The sequence below is a fragment of the Bos indicus genome, chromosome 28 (genome assembly GCF_029378745.1).
Source record: "Bos indicus isolate NIAB-ARS_2022 breed Sahiwal x Tharparkar chromosome 28, NIAB-ARS_B.indTharparkar_mat_pri_1.0, whole genome shotgun sequence".
NCBI lineage: Eukaryota > Metazoa > Chordata > Mammalia > Artiodactyla > Bovidae > Bos > Bos indicus.
The window spans coordinates 8,080,510-8,098,646 of record NC_091787.1 but is presented as its reverse complement, the minus strand read 5'-3'; the positions used below and the strand labels follow the sequence as shown (position 1 = coordinate 8,098,646).

The 18,137-nt window shown below is 36.5% G+C and overlaps 1 protein-coding gene across 8 annotated transcripts in view; it reads left to right on the top strand.

Moving 5' to 3' along the window:
- Nucleotides 1-18,137, top strand: part of ARID4B (AT-rich interaction domain 4B) — a 138,464-nt gene that overhangs the window by 101,450 nt on the left and 18,877 nt on the right. For all 8 annotated transcript variants that reach the window (XM_070782177.1, XM_070782179.1, XM_019953929.2 and 5 more), the window contains 2 exons: nt 14,000-14,084; nt 16,397-16,595. In XM_070782177.1, the coding sequence (XP_070638278.1) occupies nt 14,000-14,084; nt 16,397-16,595 (284 nt within the window). The remainder of the gene's footprint in view (nt 1-13,999; nt 14,085-16,396; nt 16,596-18,137) is intronic.

Here is an 18,137-nt window from a genome sequence, read left to right as displayed (position 1 = left end):
GTTTCTTAAAAAAAAAAATACACTCTCTGTTTCCTAAAAGTACAATTTGTGTTGTCTTTTTGCAGCAGTAGGAAGCTTTGGAAGCATGTCTAATCTGATTACCTTTCCTAATTTGAGAATAGTGCAATTCTGTTCCATTCTGAAGCTTGGAAGAAAACAGCACTCAAGTCATAAGGAAATGTATAGGAGTTTTGTTTGGGACTTTTTTCCTTTATTGCTTCTAACCAGAAAGATTAACAAAGTTTTGGATTTTAAAAATGCCTGTCAGTATTGTTCTGATGAAACATAAGTTTCTCCAGATACCACTTTTTAATGTCCTGTGTAATTTATCCTTTTGGCTGTTGGTTCTTGTGCTGTCTCTGTGGTGTGTGACTTTCCTCACCTGAAGGGCTATTAGTATCATGTTCAAAGGAAGATACTTGAGATTACAGAGCTGCTATCAGAATATTTTGCTGTCTGTAATATTTAATCATTTTGATTTTATTAAATATAGATGTAGAGGTAGTTCTACTTTGACCCAGGATGTAAATGTTAAATATGTTAGTTTAAAATTAGGAAGGAAAAATTGCATCAGTAAAAATTAATAACTACTATGTAAGGCCAACAAGATAGATAATCTGAGATACATCATCTTTTATGTTTTTTTGCTTGTTTCCAGTTCTTTCCTTCTAGTTTTTCTGTTAGGTTATATAATAAGGCAGTTTTCCTAGAAGTCTTTATAAAATGCTTTAATTCTGTGACCAGTGGGTAGAATTAAAGCATTCTCCAAGTTCAACTGTAACACAGACTTGATTATTTTCTGTTAATTATCTCATCAAATAGAAGAGGCATAGATAAAAATTGAAACATTCATGAAATTATTCTGCAGTTAAGTTACAACTTTGTTTTGTTAAGAAAAGATTGAATAAAGGAAAGAGTAATCCTATCGTAGGAGCACTTGTATTTTAGAGGATAGAAAGAATGTTTGGTGCTTGTGCTTTGAAGTAGACGGAGGGTTGGGTAGAGTAAGGGAAGATTTTAAATTGAGGCATTCAAGTTTTTAATAACATAGAAAAGAAAAATGAGGCCTAGTTCAACAAGACAAACTTGAATTAATAAGAAGGATGTCATCTACTCCTGACAACTGATGCATTTGTACGGTACGAACTTTCATAAGAAGAAAACTTATCATCTTGATGAAGACCTGTAGAGTGGATCTCTAAAGACTTCTAGCATCACAGAGAAAACAATTGTATTTCAGTAGATTAAGCAGTTATTTTTATATAGTCACTGTTCTAGTATTTCCATTTCTCTCTGGAATAATAAATACCCAAAGAGTCTGTCTTATTGATGAATAAGAAATTGTGAGTTTTGCTGCTCCTTTACATCTGAAGCTAATCTGATGAGGACCTCAACAAATCCTCATCAGCTCTACAACTGTCTTCCTGTTACTTGGGAGAGCTCCAGCTTGATTTCTGAATTTAAACTTGAGTTGTGCAATTAGAAGTGAAGATTTATGCATGAAGTTTCATGAAAATAGTTTTATTTTCACTGGCAGTCATTCATTACAGTAGCAATTTAGGAAATTTTGTATGGAACTGTTTGAGTTTTGTTTGATAGGAAACATTTTCCAGAAAGCAGATTTTTCTTAAGAAAAATAATATCTATCTTAGTTAGAAAAATACTGTTTTCTTAGGATTTCTACATTTTTCTTTTTTATGAAGTTCTATATAAACCTTTATGTTAATTTTCATTTATACCCCTATTTCATAACTGAAAATGTCGTGTGTTTTTTTTAAACATAAGATAGTGTTTGGGCCAATTTGTTTTTAACTACTACAGTGAGAAAAAGGACATTTTAAAGTGCTCACATCAGATTTATGAGAAATAGCCAGAATTCTGATCCTTAACCACATTGTGCTTCAGTGCTAAGTTACTTGAGTTGTGTGACTCTTTGTGACCCCACAGACTGACTATAGCCCGCCAGGTTCTCTGTCCGTGGGATTCTCCAGGCAGGAATACTGTAGTGGCTTGTCATTCCCTCTTCCAGGGGATCTTCCTGACCCAGGGATCCAACCTGAGTCTCTTACAAGTCTCCTGCGTTGGCAGCAAGGTTCTTTACCACTAGCGCCACCTGGGAAGCCCAAAATGGTAAAACATAGCTACAGAATTTTTCAGCTGTGATGATCATATGTAAGGCTGTTGTCCAGTGCTAGTGTTTACTATTTCACCATATGCTTGTTTACAGAATTTTAAAAACATCCAAAAATCGCATTCAATAGGAAAATACATAAAAGAAAGATAAGATCACTTTTTTGTATTGTAGTGTTCTTTTTGTCTTTTAAACAATATATCTCCATACGTTAAAAAACTTAAAGTCATACTTCAGTAATTGTAATAGTAGGCTCTCTGTTATATTTAATTTCTCAGTGATGTTTATATTTTATAGGTATTTTTAGTATTATTAGCTAATTGATCCTTTTCACTCTCAGGTTTCTAGGTCGTGCCATAAAACATAGGATTGATGTTTGAAAATAAAGTTACAGTTTGGAATTCATTGGCCATAACTTTGAGTGTGTTGGATTTATCTTTGTTCAGTAGCAAATAGCCTTGTTCAGTAATATTTACAACCTTGTGTGTTAGAACTATCTAGACTGCTTGGCATGGGATTTAAAATACATCAATATTCTATCATGTACTGGTGCTGATTGATTTTTCTCCATTTCTACCTTGACTTTCTATAACCATGGATTTGGGAGTTTGACTAGAGAATTTATTTTTTATGTTGATGATTACCAACTACATTAAAGAATACCCCAACTAAAAATAAGAGACACTGTAAATTTCAACTGTAACTCAAATAACAAGTTAGTTCTAGTCCATATTATGTCACAGAAAACTGAAAATATGATAAATTATTCTTGAATATATTATTTGAAATGAAAATGTGTTTCATTTTAAAAATACCATATTTTTCTAAGCAAATTGGCCCTTCCTTGGAGGGAATAGGTGGAGTAAAAAGCTTTCTCAAACCAATTGATTTAATCACATTTTTGTGAGCATGCACCCGTTGTTTATCAAACATGTTCTTTATTTGGCAAACATAAGTTCAACATCTATGAGCTAATATTGTGCTTTGCACTAAAGGTACAAAGAAATATTCCGTATCGAGGAATTTGTCCAGGTGAGGGAAGTACCCCACCAGGATTTACAACCCTCTAATGCCCTCAACCTCTCCTTATGTTGCTTACATTCTTCAATCATTTCTTATAATTTTTTTTTATACCCCTGTATTCTTCTGTTGCTCTTATGTTGCTTTGCAACACCTGCTTGACAGAACCGCAAGAATCCGATTAAATCTAACACTCCTCCTCCTCCTTGCTGCACCTGTGCACTTGATCAACAACCACAGTGACTGGTCTTGTTTTAAATTTATGACTGTGAACCTCAAGTGGGCACTGTATGTCCTCCCCCATGCTCTTTCTACTTTCTCAGACTGTTTTATTTTTAATGGCATAATCTTTAATTATTACTGTAATTTTTATTGGTATCATTAACATGTAATATTATATTCAGGTGTACAATAATAACAATTTGATATTTGTATGTATTACTCAGTTATCACTGCAGCAAGTGTAATGATCACATCCATCACTGTACATAGTTACAGAAATCTTTCTTTTTTAATGTTATTTCTTCCCTCCTCAAAACCCCAGCAACTCTCTCCATCCCCACTTTGAGCTGGTGACCTCATTGGAAAATTGAAAGAAGAAAATTTCTGCAGAATTCCACTACATGACCTTCTTACCTATATATGCTGCCATATTTTATGCCTTCTCATCTTTCACTTTAGGTGAACAAGCATACTACTATCTAAAACTCATCTTCTAACTGCCATACCTTCTGCCAAAATCCGAGTTATGGGCCCAGAAATTCTCCTCTTTTTTCTGTATATTTTCAGTTTCTTGTTCTGTTCTAAACCATTCCCATCTGTATATAGACCTGCAGTTACTTCTTTCATCTCAAAGAACACTTCTTTGAACTTACCCCTGCGTTTTCTACTGTGGTGTTTCTTTGCTCCATTTCCATCCGGCAAAAATGATTTGAGTTATTTACACTTGTTACCCACTTTTTCTATTGTTTTTGTGTAAACCCAACCCAGTAAGGCTCATGCCACCCTGCACCTCCAGAACCGTCAACTGTTCAGCCTCATTTCTTAACTTCTTACTTGCCTTGCCTGTGTGACTGACCCAGTTGATCACTTTCTGTGATACTTTTTACATGAGTTCCAACTGCTGCAGCTGCAGTTACTTTTCTTGTTTATTTTTCTTTTCTGCCTTTCTCAAAATTAAAAAACCACTTCTCAGTTATTATATCTTTTCTATCTTATTTCTTGTCTTTATGTGTTTTCTCTTTTAATTGTTCTCTTCTTTTATTCTTCCAGTGTACACTTTAATTTACACTGTATTTCTGTTTTTCGAATTCTGATTTGAGTCACTTTTTTGATGTTGAATTTAAAGAAAAAATTTTTTTTGCCCATTTTTGAATTGGTTGTTTTTTTGTTGATCTTAAAGAGTTGTCAGAGTTCTTTATGTATTCTGTATACGAATCCCTTATCAGACATGTAATTTGCATATGTTTTCTCTCGTGAGCCCACAGAATTGTCTTTTCACCCTTGGTATTGTCATTTGCTGTACAGAAGTTTTTAATTTTGATAAAGTCCAATTTGTTTATTTTTTTTCTGTGTTGCTCATGCTTTTGGTTTGTATCCTAGAAAACATTGCCAAATTCAGTGTTACGAAAATGTCCCCATTTTCTTATGAGAGTTTTATAGTTTTAGCTTTAATATTTAGCATTTTGGTCCATCTTGAGTTAATTTTCATCTTTGATGTGGTATTCAACTTTTTTAATGACCTCTTTGGGTCTACACAGAGCCCATCTCTTAATTTGCAGATAAAATGGGGTTGAGAGTTAGAGACTTAAATAGACTGGACGTGCCCAATCCTGTGACTTTTCTTCCACTCCTGTGACTTCTTCCACTCCATGTTAAGTTAAAGAACTGTAAATGAAGGCCATTTGACAGTGGTCTCCAAGTAAGTATCTGTCAGTCTGTTTTAAGGAGAGAAGGGGAACATGGCCCATATCTGTGTCTAAGCCCCCTTACCTCTTTGTGCACACCTCTTCTCGTGTGCCCTTCTTCATTTCACACCTCACTGCCATCTCCAAACTCTTGTCTCCATAAACCCTTCTGTCCTAGCCTGTTCACTTACGTTTATGATCCAAAGCATTAAAATGGGAAACTACTATGGAAGTCAAGGGCTGTATGTTACTGCTCATGTGAAAAATTGTTTTGCACCATGTAAAATGCTTTATATTAGACAGTCCTTCATGTAGAGAAATTTAAATGAAAGCTTATAAGCAGTGAGTAAAGTGAACATAAATATAATTTCTCTTTATAAAAATGACTTTTGAGTTGGTTAGCTTTTCAGCGCAAGTGAAAATCAACATTTCCTTTGTGAAAAAGATGAATAAACTCAGGTATTTTTGCACTCAAATGGCTTTTCTCTGTCTCGGAGTGCTTATTTAACTGGACCTATTCCATCAGTATTTATTATAGATTGATAGGTACATTTACTGTAAAGCATAAACTTGGACCTGTTTCATTTCATAGCTTTATAGATTGGCAGATACATCAGTATGTTTGTCTAAATGTGCACAAAAATACTAACCCCCTAAACTTATCAAATACTCATAAAACAAACTTTGGGGATTCTTTAGAAGTCAGCAGCTGCATCACAACATACAGTGAGTGCCAGAGTTGTTAACCATTTACAGTGGTCTTTGTAGTCCTGGTTCAATGTCCTGTGATGTGTTGTTAACATCATATTCCACCTCTGCCTGAAGACCTTTGTTTCATTTTACACAGTTAGATTTTCTAGGAAAACAGATCTATAGTATTGTAATGCCGTTCTCTTATACTGTTTATGTCTTTAATATGATGAGGTGATAATTAGTGTTTCTATCATTCTGCTTTTCTCTATTATGATGAAACCATTCCTGCTTTTTTTGGTGTGACTTGAACAGTGTTACCTGGGGTAGAAATATGAAATGTTAAGAGCATGCTTAGAATTTTATTTTTTCAATACTATGCTTTTATTTTTGTTTTATCTTTTTAAGTTTATTTTTAAAGTTTTTCGGCTGCACAGGCTCTTCATTGTTGTACACGGGCTCTCTCTAGCTGTGGTCAGCGGGGTCTACTCTAGTTGCGGGGCACAGGCTTCTCACGGTGGTGGCTTCTCTTGTTGCAGAGCACAGGCCCCAGGGCTCACGGGCTCAGTAGTTGCGTCACTCGGGCTCCGGAGCCCAGACTCAGTCGTGGTGTACAGGCTTAGTTGCTCTGTAGCATGTGGGGTCTTGCCGGAGCAGGGATCAAACCCATGTCCCTGCATTGCAAGGTGGATCATTGGTCACTGTACCATCAAGGAAGCCCTGTTTTAAGTTCATGACTAAAGGCATTAAACAGTACTCAGTAGGTCTCTTTATAAATTTTGCTTTAGGTATTTTCTCACGTTAAAAATAAATGTCTAAATCAATATTATTACAGAAAATTCATAAAGTAGGTAACCTGGTTACATTGCTTATAAAGTTTGTAATTGATAACTACATATTTTCCCCCATATTTTCTTACCCAGTTTAAGTGGGGAAATTCCTTTCCGTGCTAAGAGGGCCTAAATTTTCATCTCAGATGTGAGGTTTTTAAAGCTAAGTTAGTTTTATGATGTATGTTATCTTTTTTGCGTAGAGATAGGCAAGATACAAAATACATAATTGTTCAGCAATTGCTAAATGAGTCTCTCCTTTACAGAAAAAGTACAAATGATTTTAATATTTCACTTATATTAATGGTTGGTTACTAGATTTTTATCTTTTACAATCTGTATGTGTATTTTAAATAATGAGTTTTAAAATATTTTGTCAGTTCAGTTTTGCTTTTGAAGTTATTTGCACATTATTCTGCATGTAATTATTGTGTGGGTATATGTAAACACATGACTGATAATATGTCTTTGAAAGTGGTTTAGTTGGGTTTAAACAGAGCCAAAATCTGAATTATTGTGGGCACAGTAACCGTTTTGGTATCTTATGTCTGGTTGACGAATGCTCTTTTCCATTTTTATTGTTGCTAAATGATTTCTTAGATGATTTGCCAACACATCCAAACAAAAATCAAAATGTTTTCTTTTTAGAACTCTTTATTTTTCTCTGGTGAGAGCAAGTATGCTATGGTCTCTGAATGGTTCCTTTTAGCTTTGTATAAGTATTTTAATTCAACACATTAAAATTTCAAATATTATGTAGCTGCTTTTTTGGGAAGGGTTCAGAAGATTTGTGTTGTTGCCATGTAATGGCTGACCACTGTTGTCCTCTCTGTTAAATTGTAAGCTCCTTGAGAAAATGCTGTGGTGCATTCATTGCCCAGCGCCTAGTGCAGAGCCTGTCACAGGACAGGTACCTGACAAATATTTGTCCAGGGAACAAGCCCTTGTGCAGACTTCTAGTCTGGGGTTTCGTTCGAGTTTTTAATTTGGGGATCATCTGTTCTACTTTGCTTCATTTTGTGGAGGTCAGGGAGCCAACTGCCAGAAGTTAAATGAGCTGCCCACGCTCTGTTCTTTCATGTTTATTCCATTAGTTGAACGTTAGATGATACCAACAGATTTTCCCAAGTCAGTATATTCTTTGAAAATATTTTCCTTAGTACTTGAAGTATCAGATGAGATACTTATCTAGGCTCCACACATTAATTACAAAGAGTTTATTGATAACTGAATTGAAAAAGTCCGGTCTAATCGCCAACAGGTTCAGTCTTCATTTTTGTACTCAGTGTTTGTTCATGTTTGTTTCAGTATTTGTTTTTCTTGGTTTTTTAATATTTGTTGTTTAATGAAAGTATTTAGTAATTTTTGTTTCCTTGTGCTCTTGCAAGCTGTATTTCCTTTTGTCATAAACAGGCCAGTTGCTCTCTTCAGTTTGTAATTTCTAAATTTAAAGTCCAGTTATAGGCAGTACTGGAGAAGGAAGTGGCAACCGACTCCAGTATTCTTGCCTGCAGGATACCATGGACAGAGGAACTTGGCGGGCTGCAGTCCATAGGGCTGCAGTGAGTCGGACATGACTGAAGTGACTTAGCATGCATGCATGTAGGCAGTGCAGTTTTTATCAATAGTCTAGAGTACCCGGTTTTCCTCAAACATTCTCATAAAACTCTCATGTTTGAATTAAAGTTGCAAGTCATTTTGTTCATAGGCCAAATGCTTAGCTTCAATTTCTTTACTAGTTTTCAAGCTGCATCATCACAAAACATGACAGCTGACAGCAATGGGCCTGCTGTCCTTGGGGGGAAATCTAGGTTTTTGTTTTTGTTGTTGTTGTTTTTTTTTTTTGAAAATCTAGGTATTTAGCAATGAAGTGGTTTCTTGGAATACCTATTGCCCTGAATAGCTGTTAATAGTGTTCTTCATTCACAGTTGAGAGTCTGCATCGGAACATGCATTCTAATATCTTGATTCCCTTTGTGGTATTTAAAGCAGAATCAGGAGTACTGGAGAGCCACTGGGACAGGATGACCACTATGGCTGAGGGATGAAAGCATGTTCATTTATTTGGGAATGTTTGATAGGAGGAGGAAAGCATCTTAAAACCAGAAAATTTATATTTGACTTAGTTTTTTAAAATTTTTTTAAATTATAGTTTTTTAAATTCCTGTTTTCTTTAAAGAGGTTATTATTTATTTTTAAATTGAAGTATATTTGCTTTATAGAATTTTATTGTCTTCTGTCAAACCTCAACATGAATCAGCCATAGGTATACATATATCCCCTCCCTTTTGAACCTCCCTCCCGTCTCTCTCCCCACCCCACCCCTCTTTCTCCCCACCCCACCCCTCTAGGTTGATACAGAGCCCCTGTTTTGAGTTTCCTGAGCCATACAGCAAATTCCCATTGGTTGTCTGTTTTACATATGGTAATGTAAGTTTCCCTGTTAGTCTGTCCATACATCTCACCCTCTCCTCCCCTCTCCCCATGTCCATAAGTCTCTTCTCTATGTCTGTTTCTCCATTGCTGCCCTGTAAATAAATTCTTCAGAACCATTTCTCTAGATTCCACATATATGCATTAGAATATGATATTTATCTTTCTCTTTCTGACTTACTTCACTCTGTATAATAGGTTCTAGGTTCATCCACCTCATAAAGAGGTTATTTTGAAGGATGAATGAATATCCTACTTGGTATGGTGCCCTGAGGAAAAATTGAGACATGTTTTATGGTCTCTTTTTTTTTTAAGCTACAATTTTCTGCTCTTTGCCACTTCCCCATAATGTTATTTTTTTATGCAAGATATTTAAATTTGAACTAATTTCCCCATATTCTATCTTATTGGACTATTTACTTATGCCTAACGTAAATATGTTGCAATCTCTTTTTAATAAATATTAAATATACTACATAAAAAGTTTTAAATTCATATAGAATAAACAGATTCAGTGACAGCTTTTTTTGTAGTTCTGATCTTAATTCTCTTTATTTTACTCAAGTCTTTATTCTTGGTATTTTATAGGGAATCAGAGATCTTAATCCATGATTATTACCTCCTTTATTTAAATTAACAAATGCTAGTAAAATAAAAATGAAACTGGCCTAGCTCTTTGTCTTACATAATTTAATGTCAGTAGTAATTTTGGGATATATCAGTTTGCTTTTTTCTCCTGCATCAATGTCTTTTTCTCTCCTTTGTGTTCTTTGAAAGTATTCTGTAAAGAAAATAGAACTCTTGAATAATACTCTAGTGAGTAATTACATAACAGGCAAGAACATTTCTTTATATTTAAAATACAGTGATTAGTTATGACATCAGTTTATTTTCTGGTCATTTTTTTTCCCTTGTAAGATTAGTCAGGCAACTAAGGTGATATTTAGAACCTCATTACATTCTGAAATGTTTGTCTGTTAATGTTTACATTGGTGGTCTCAACCTCAGGGCTTCCCTGGTAGCTCAGCTGGTAAAGAATCTGCCTGCAATGCAGGAGACCCGGGTTTGATTCCTGGGTCAGGAAGATCCCCTGGAGAAGGGATAGGCTACCCACTCCAGTATTCTTAGGCTCCCTGGTGGCTCAGATGATAAAGAATGTGCCTGTAACGCAGGAGACCTGGGTTGGGAAGATCCCCTGGAGAAGAGAATGGCTATTCGCTCCAGTATTCTGGCCTAGAGAATTCCACGGACTGTACAGTCCATGGGGTCACAAAGAGTTGGATATGACGCAGCGACTTTTTCCCTTTTCTCAACCTCTATGTGGGGTAAGGGCATTTGTAATTTGAAGCAGCTACCTTAACCAAAATTCTCATACACTGTTTTTACCTGGTCTCCCTCCTCACGGGTTCATTCCTACTTTGCATTCTTAAAGAGGCTTTTTAGTTGCTGGTCTGCACTCTTCTGTATACTTGATGAGAATAGGACCCGGCACGCTTTCTCATGCATTGTTTAACAGGCCCATTTCCCATTCTTCTCACACTCTTCACATAGTACTTTTTGGCAAGCCTGTAGTATGAATGGTCAGTTCAATTCCATGGTGTGAGTTTGTTAATCTGTGAAATAAATTCATTGATAGATTTTTTAAGGCATGTTCTAGTTCTGAAGGATATAAATTATAACAACAATAACAATATTGTTATTATTACATTTTATGAAAAGAGCATAAATCTGACTGAAAAGTGAAAATGAAAGTTGCACAGTCATGTGACTCTTTGCGATCCCATGGACTGTAGCCCGCCAGGCTCCTCTGTCCATGGAATTCTCCAGGAAAGAGTACTGCAGTGGGCTGCCACTTCCTTCTCCAAAATCTAACTGAGGAAAGACAAGATCTAAAAGAATAGTATTAGAACAAAGGAATGCCTAAACAAACAGAAAGCATGAAGAAAATGGAATAGAAGGGGGCAAATAATAAGGGAGTCATACAATATTAGCTAATACTTATGGAACCATATCAGTTCAGTTCAGTCGCTCAGTCGTGTCCAACTCTTTGCCACCCCATGAATCGCAGCACGCTGTGGCATCACCAACTCCCAGAGTTCACTCAGACTCACGTCCATCGAGTCGGTGATGCCATCCAGCCATCTCATCCTCTGTCGTCCCCTTCTCCTCCTGCCCCCAATCCCTCCCAGCATGAGAGTCTTTTCCAATGAGTCAACTCTTCGCATGAGGTGGCCAAAGTACTGGAGTTTCAGCTTTAGCATCAGTCCTTCCAAAGAACACCCAGGGCTGATCTCCTTTAGAATGGACTGGTTGGATCTCCTTGCAGTCCAAGCAAGAGTCTTCTCCAACACCACAGTTCAAAAGCATCAGTTCTTCGGCACTCAGCTTTCTTCACAGTCCAACTCTCACATCCATACATGACTACTGGAAAAACCATAGCCTTGAGTACTGCTGCTAAGTCGCTTCAGTCGTGTCCAACTCTGTGTGACCCCAGAGACGGCAGCCCACCAGGCTCTGCCGGCCCTGGGATTCTGCAGGCAAGAACACTGTAGTGGGTTGCCATTTCCTTCTCCAATAGCCTTGAATAAACAGACCCATGTAATTACTCTAGTAGGAAACACATCTGAAGAATTTTTTAAAGAATCTCCTAAAATCATGCAGAATGATCAGTAACTTAAAAAATGATTGTTACAGTTTAGTTAAGACCATAGTGTTTAATGACTACTATGCAAATATTTTAGAAGCATGTATAGTTTGTTTCATCTAATTCCAGAAGCTTTCTCTAGCTTTTTTCCTGACTCAACATTGCTTCCACCCCCAGATTCATTACTCAAGGTCTGATAACCAGTCCCCTGATACCATCTGTAGAGGAGAGAATGTTGACCATATAGCATCTGTACTCTAGTGGTGTTTAGGGCAGCAAGCATCAGCCTGTGCCATATGGAGTAACCATTATTCTATTTATGTATAGGTTCCTCCTACCTTGTTCCTAAGAAATTTTAAGCAATGTACTTTACCTCTAAGTCATAAAGAAATCATTTTCACAGTGCACATTGTAACTATGAAGACAGTGACTATTTTTTGCTTGTTTGATGTGTTTGGTGCTCCATATAAAATATACTAGGGTATAGTGTCTTGGTGATATTCTTACACTGAAAGCTACTGTTTTATCCTAATTTGAATTTTATCCTAACTTGACATATAATTCATGTCAAAAATACAAGTCGAATTAATAGTATACTTATTGGTAGTCAAAATACCTCATATTACAAAATTAACTAAACAGAATCTTTGATTAAGAAAGGTTAAAATACTATTATATCTTTGTTTAGCTTATGTTGATGATATGTATAACCATCATGAACTATTTTTTCTCACAAGAAAACTGTGTTGTGTTTTTTTTTAAAGTGCATAGCATTAATTTCCATAACTATATTCTAATAAGAGCAACTTCTAAAAGTTCACATCTAACTTTGCAGAGGGTGGAGGTATTTTCTGTTTATTCTTCGCCTTCACTCTCTAATATTGTTAGGAGCTAAATTGCTTTCTTCTCAAGCATAATGCAGTTTTTAGCATTAATGGGAAAATTTTGAATATGTAAATATACAGGTAGGTGCTAATGTGCCAGTCAGTATACATACCAGAGGAGTGTTTTTAGTAGAAGAATAATCTTTGCTTTATACCGAATAAACTGAAGTCTGAGGTTGAGAATGTCCTGACCACATAGCTAGTCAGCAGGGATTATGTAAAGACTTCTCTAGAACTCATTCCATCCTTTCCTCATCCTAATTATCGCTGTGGCCCTCCCCAGCTTCCAGCAGACAGCAGCCTAGCCCTTGTGGGGGTTGAGCCGTCAGCGTTGCTGCAGGCCATAGTTCGCACCAGCAGTCTAGCTCTGCCTGGGAGTCCTTACAGATACTTCCTAGACCTTTTCTGGGGCTTCCCAGGTGGCACTAGTGGTACAGAACCTGCCTGCCAGTGCAGGAGATGTAAGAGACATGGGTTTGATCCCTGGGTTGGGAAGATCCCCTGGAGGAGGGCAAGGCAACCCACTCCAGTATTGTTGCCTCCAGAGGAGCCTGGTGGGCTACAGTCCATAGTGTCAAAAAGAGTTGGACACGATTGAAGGGACTTAGCATGTATGCATACAAGCCTACTCTTAGGCAAGAATATAATTTACTAGTAAGGTAATGACCTAAATCATTTACTTCCTGACTCAGGGTCTTTCTTACTTCACTTAATGCCTCTAATAATGAGGAGATTTTAATTTAAAAGTGCATTTTCAGTTTTTCATGTTCTCGAGTTAAAAATGTCAATCAGTTTTCCATTTTCCAGAATAAATGTATGTGACTTTGAAACATAAAAAGAGGTTTATTTTTAATGTTTCTTCTTTCTAGCTGAGTTTGTTACAAAATTAAACTCCCCCCCCCCTTAAACAAATAGATATATTGCAGTCAGTAGTAACTTGTGCCCTGTGAACTCTCGCAGACAGGCAGCACCAAGTGGAGAACCCATCACAACTGTTGACTCTCAGCCATTTGTATACATAGGAAGCAACTCCAAAGCCTGAAAGCTTCGCAGTCATGCTTCCCTTTAGCTTCCTGATATGTTTAGGGAAAAATGAACTACTTGCTGCTTAAGAAAAGAACAAAGTAAACCAAAAAACGTATAGGAAATATGTGAGTGCTCTTAATGGTTATTGTACAGCTTTGGTTTCTCTTTGGTGTAACAGAGGAAGTAGTGCTGGTCCAGGAATCCAGAGACGTAGCTGAGCCTTGGCTCAGCCAGTAGCTGAAAGTGTGTCCTGGGACAGGCCACTGCATCTTTCTCTGAGCCTCGGTAACTTTGTTCCTTAAACCAGAAAGTTGAACTTAGTGGCTCCCAAGGTTTTACAGTATTATGATTCTATTTATGAGTTTCTCTTTAATATGGCATAGTTCCTTCTAGTATGTGTTTTGTATATTAATGTTAATTTCCTTTGATTTTAGGTATGACGAATGGATTAAAGCAGATAAAATAGTAAGACCTGCTGATAAAAATGTGCCCAAGATAAAACATCGCAAGAAAATAAAGGTAATAAAAGCAAAATATATTTTGCCGTATATTATAGCTCTTAATTAAGGAACCTTTCCTCCAGAGTGAATTGAGAGAGAGACTGTGTGTGTGTGTATGTGTGTGTGTGTGTGTTAGTAGAGTTGGAAATACTCTCTTGAAATAGCCAGTTTATCAAATACTAGATTTGGGTACAATTAATATTGTCAGCTTATGGAAAGGCATTTTGATAACAGTACTAAGTGATCTTTGAGGCTTTTTTAGTTCCAACATTGTATAAGTCCACTCACCCAAGATTTATTTCACTTAGCCATTTCAACTGTTCGTGCACCTCTGGTCTCCAACTGGGAGTCATGAAGTAGTGTGTAGCTGGGAACTCTGGGGTTACTGTAATAGCTGTAAACCGTTCAGAGGAAGAAAAGAAGGTGCCTGAAGGCACAGAAGAGCCTAGCTGTAGCTCTTTTGTTCCTCATCATCTTTCTGTCACTATAGACAGTGCTTTAGAATGTGTTCACAAGACCCCAAGAGGCACACACTGCATAGATAGCATGGGGAGTCTATTAATAATGCACTTGTATGGAGATTAATGTTAGTTTTATATATGATGGAATTAGTCTTGTTCATTGTAAGATTAAATCTTTTTAATGTTTTATTAGAAAGCAGACCATTAACTAGGTTTTAGAATATCTTTTATCTCTTAATGGCTTTTTACTACTTTGAATGGTATATATAATTGAAGTATTTAATAGTCCTCCTGAAATTGAATTTTCATTTTAAAAGTGAGGCGCTGTTTACTTTCTGGCTAAATGATACCTTCATGGCCCTATGTACAAAATTTTTCCCCTAAAATGATTACTCTTTTCTCACGATGAAACTGGGTTCATATTTTTAAAGTTTTGGTTTGGCAACTCAGTAGCTACAACTCAGGACACTCTTGGTCATTATTGGAAAGTGTGGAAGTCATGCTATTGCTCCTAAGCTACTAGAAGAATTTTGTGTGTATGGCAGTAAAAAGCCTGTTTCCTTGCACAGAGCAAGTTTTAGGAGTCGTATTTCTCTGGTAGAGGATAGGGTAGGGGTAGGAGAAGAAATATTAGAATATTACTTGGGGAATTTTTTCTAAATATTTATTTACATCTCAGTTTAGTTCTAGGCCCCTCCCAGGCATTTAAAATTGTTGGTCATAAGGGAAGAGGCATGTGAATTTTGGAAAAGCTCCCTAGAAATTATTTAATAATACTATACCCATCCCTTGAGCTCATCTTAGAAGACAGCCATTAAAAGCCACATTTGAACTTTGCTTGGCGTGGACTATTTCTACCTTCAGACTGCATGGTATATTATGATCTCTGGTATAAAGTGATGAAAAGTCTGGCCAGAATAGGAAAATTAGAGGAGCACTAATCATTGATAAGCTTTGGTACACATAAGCCTTCTCAGTGCATCCAGAACCTTCAGCTCGGGTGCTCTGAGTAAGTGAATCTCACGCTTAAGCATGTGTCACAGTCACCTGGAGAACTTGGTGAAACTCAGATTGCTTATTCCCATCCCCAGTGATTCTGAGTCTGGTTCGAGGAGTTTTCACTTAAATTGCCAGGAAGTGCTAAGGTCTCTGGGCCCATGGTCCATACTTAAAGAACCACTATCCTAAACTGAATTAACTTCTGTGTATCCAGAATGATACTAGCTCTGTACCATCTATGAGAGAACTGTGAAAATAGTCACTCAGCAATCTATAGAAGTTTCCAGAAAATATGTTAGCCCCTGCCCATCTATTCATAAATAGAGAATTTGGGAAATTTTCTCATTTTTTCATGAAACATTAATTTATTGATGCAGGAAGGATGTCCCACTTGCTATAAATGACTTTATAGCAAGTCATTTGTTTCTTTCCAGTTGTCAACTGAAGATAACTGAAATCTTATCATTCCCAACCCTTATTTTATATTGAGAATCTTCCAGGTTTTAAAACTACCAGATTGAAATTGTTTCTTTTTAAAAAAATGAATATTTAAGCCTATTGTGATTTCATTTTTATAGAATTTGTAACACCGATTATTAGCAGTATGGAGGTTTGCTTTTCTTAATTGCCTATCTGATTGCTAATTTATTTCCATTATTAAAATATAAATATTAGAAACTTTCTCATTCTATAATATTTGTTAGATAAGTTTGAAAACACATCTCTGTTTTGTGGGACTTTATATTCTTTTTATGTTTTTTAGTAATGTATTGCATAGCTTTGAATTAAAAATGAGTTTTAGCATTGTTACTAATGAATGCTTCATGATAAATTATGACTAACATAGGATACCTTTTTTTCCTTAACTTAGAATAAATTAGACAAAGACAAAGACAAAGATGAAAAATACTCTCCTAAAAACTGTAAACTCCGGCGCTTGTCAAAACCTCCATTTCAGACAAATTCATCTCCTGAAATGGTATCCAAATTGGATCTTACTGATGCCAAGAACTCTGATACAGCTCATATTAAATCCATAGAAATCACTTCTATCCTTAATGGACTTCAAGGTAAACATAACAAGTATCCTGTTGCATGCAAGTATTTGTTTTAAATGTCTTTGTTTTAATTTTTATGAATCAAATGCTATAAAGGTAATTCAGTGACATTATCAAGTTCTCTTTTTTAATTGAACCATAACTTTGTTGACTCTGTTATTACTTGAAATCAGCCATTGATTTTATTTTTTTTACAACTGTATTAAACCTGTGTATACTCCTAAAGAGGATATTACTTACTTTTTTTAAAACTGTGGCAAGCATAAACCTAACTGTAAAAAAAGACAGTATTTCCACTTTAATGAAGGCTCATCTGAATAGAGTTTCCAGGTCATATTCAGCTTCTTTGTGAGTCTACAAAGACCTCTGTAAGGAAATTCATTGGGGCAAAGTTATTAGGGCCTTCTAGGAAACATCAGGGCTCTCAGGAATATCTGACATAAACTCAGTGGATGACCAAAAGAATTATGCTCAGTGCTATTGATAAGGTGCTCTGTATGTTCTGATTCTAGGCTGCCCAAATATACTCCTAGTTTTCAGGTGTAGGTCAAAACAAAATGTTTCTGCTGGGTAAAATGATGTCATTGCCTGATCCAGGTAATGGCACACAAGAGGTTGAGCAGAGAGCTGGAATTTTATCACCAAATGGTTGGAACAAGCTAATATACATAGAATCTAATTCATGCCAAGAGGCATTTTGTTGATGATAGAAGTCATATGAGTTCCTTTGGAAATAACACCACACGGGTCTGGACTGGTTTCCTTCTGTATCTGGTGCATAGTTCTCTTCATGGGAACTTTTTAGAGCTCTCTCTTCAAAGTAGTGCCTAAAATTCTTTTCTTTTGGGTATCTGATTTTTAAAAATATCTTCTTTGGTATACTCACTGTGGTGGAGCACATTCTCCATTCTCTAGTAGATGTTAAGGACAGGTGAGTAAGAGGGAAGATAAATTTTTAGAGACTGTCCATATTTGAAAACATTATTTATGGTCTAGCAGGGTTGGAAGTTTTTCCTTAATTATTTTATTGGCATTGTTCAGCTGTATTTTTCCTTCAGTGTTTTCTGTGAAATCCAGAGCTCTTGTCCCTGATTCTTTGTAGATGACTTGTTTTATGGCTTGTTTTTTGCCTTCCCTTTCTCTGAAATCTTGAATCTTTGTTTTTAATGTGTTCATACTGCACAGAGGTTATCCCTTTTGTGGATGTATTTTCATCTATTGTAATGTGTACTTGCTAAGCTGCTTCATTCTACAAACTTGTATCTTTCTGTTCTGGATCAGTTCAGTTCAGTTCAGTCTCTCAGTCATGTCCGACTCTTTGCGACCCCATGAATCGCAGCACTCCAGGCCTCCCTGTCCATCACCAACTCCTGGAGTTCACTCAAACTCAACGTCCATCGAGTCGGTGATGCCATCCAGCCATCTCATCCTCTGTCGTCCCCTTCTCCTCCTGCCCCCAATCCCTCCCGGCATCAGAGTCTTTTCCAGTGAGTCAACTCTTCGCATGAGGTGGCCAAAGTACTGGAGTTTCAGCTTTAGCATCCTTCCTTCCAA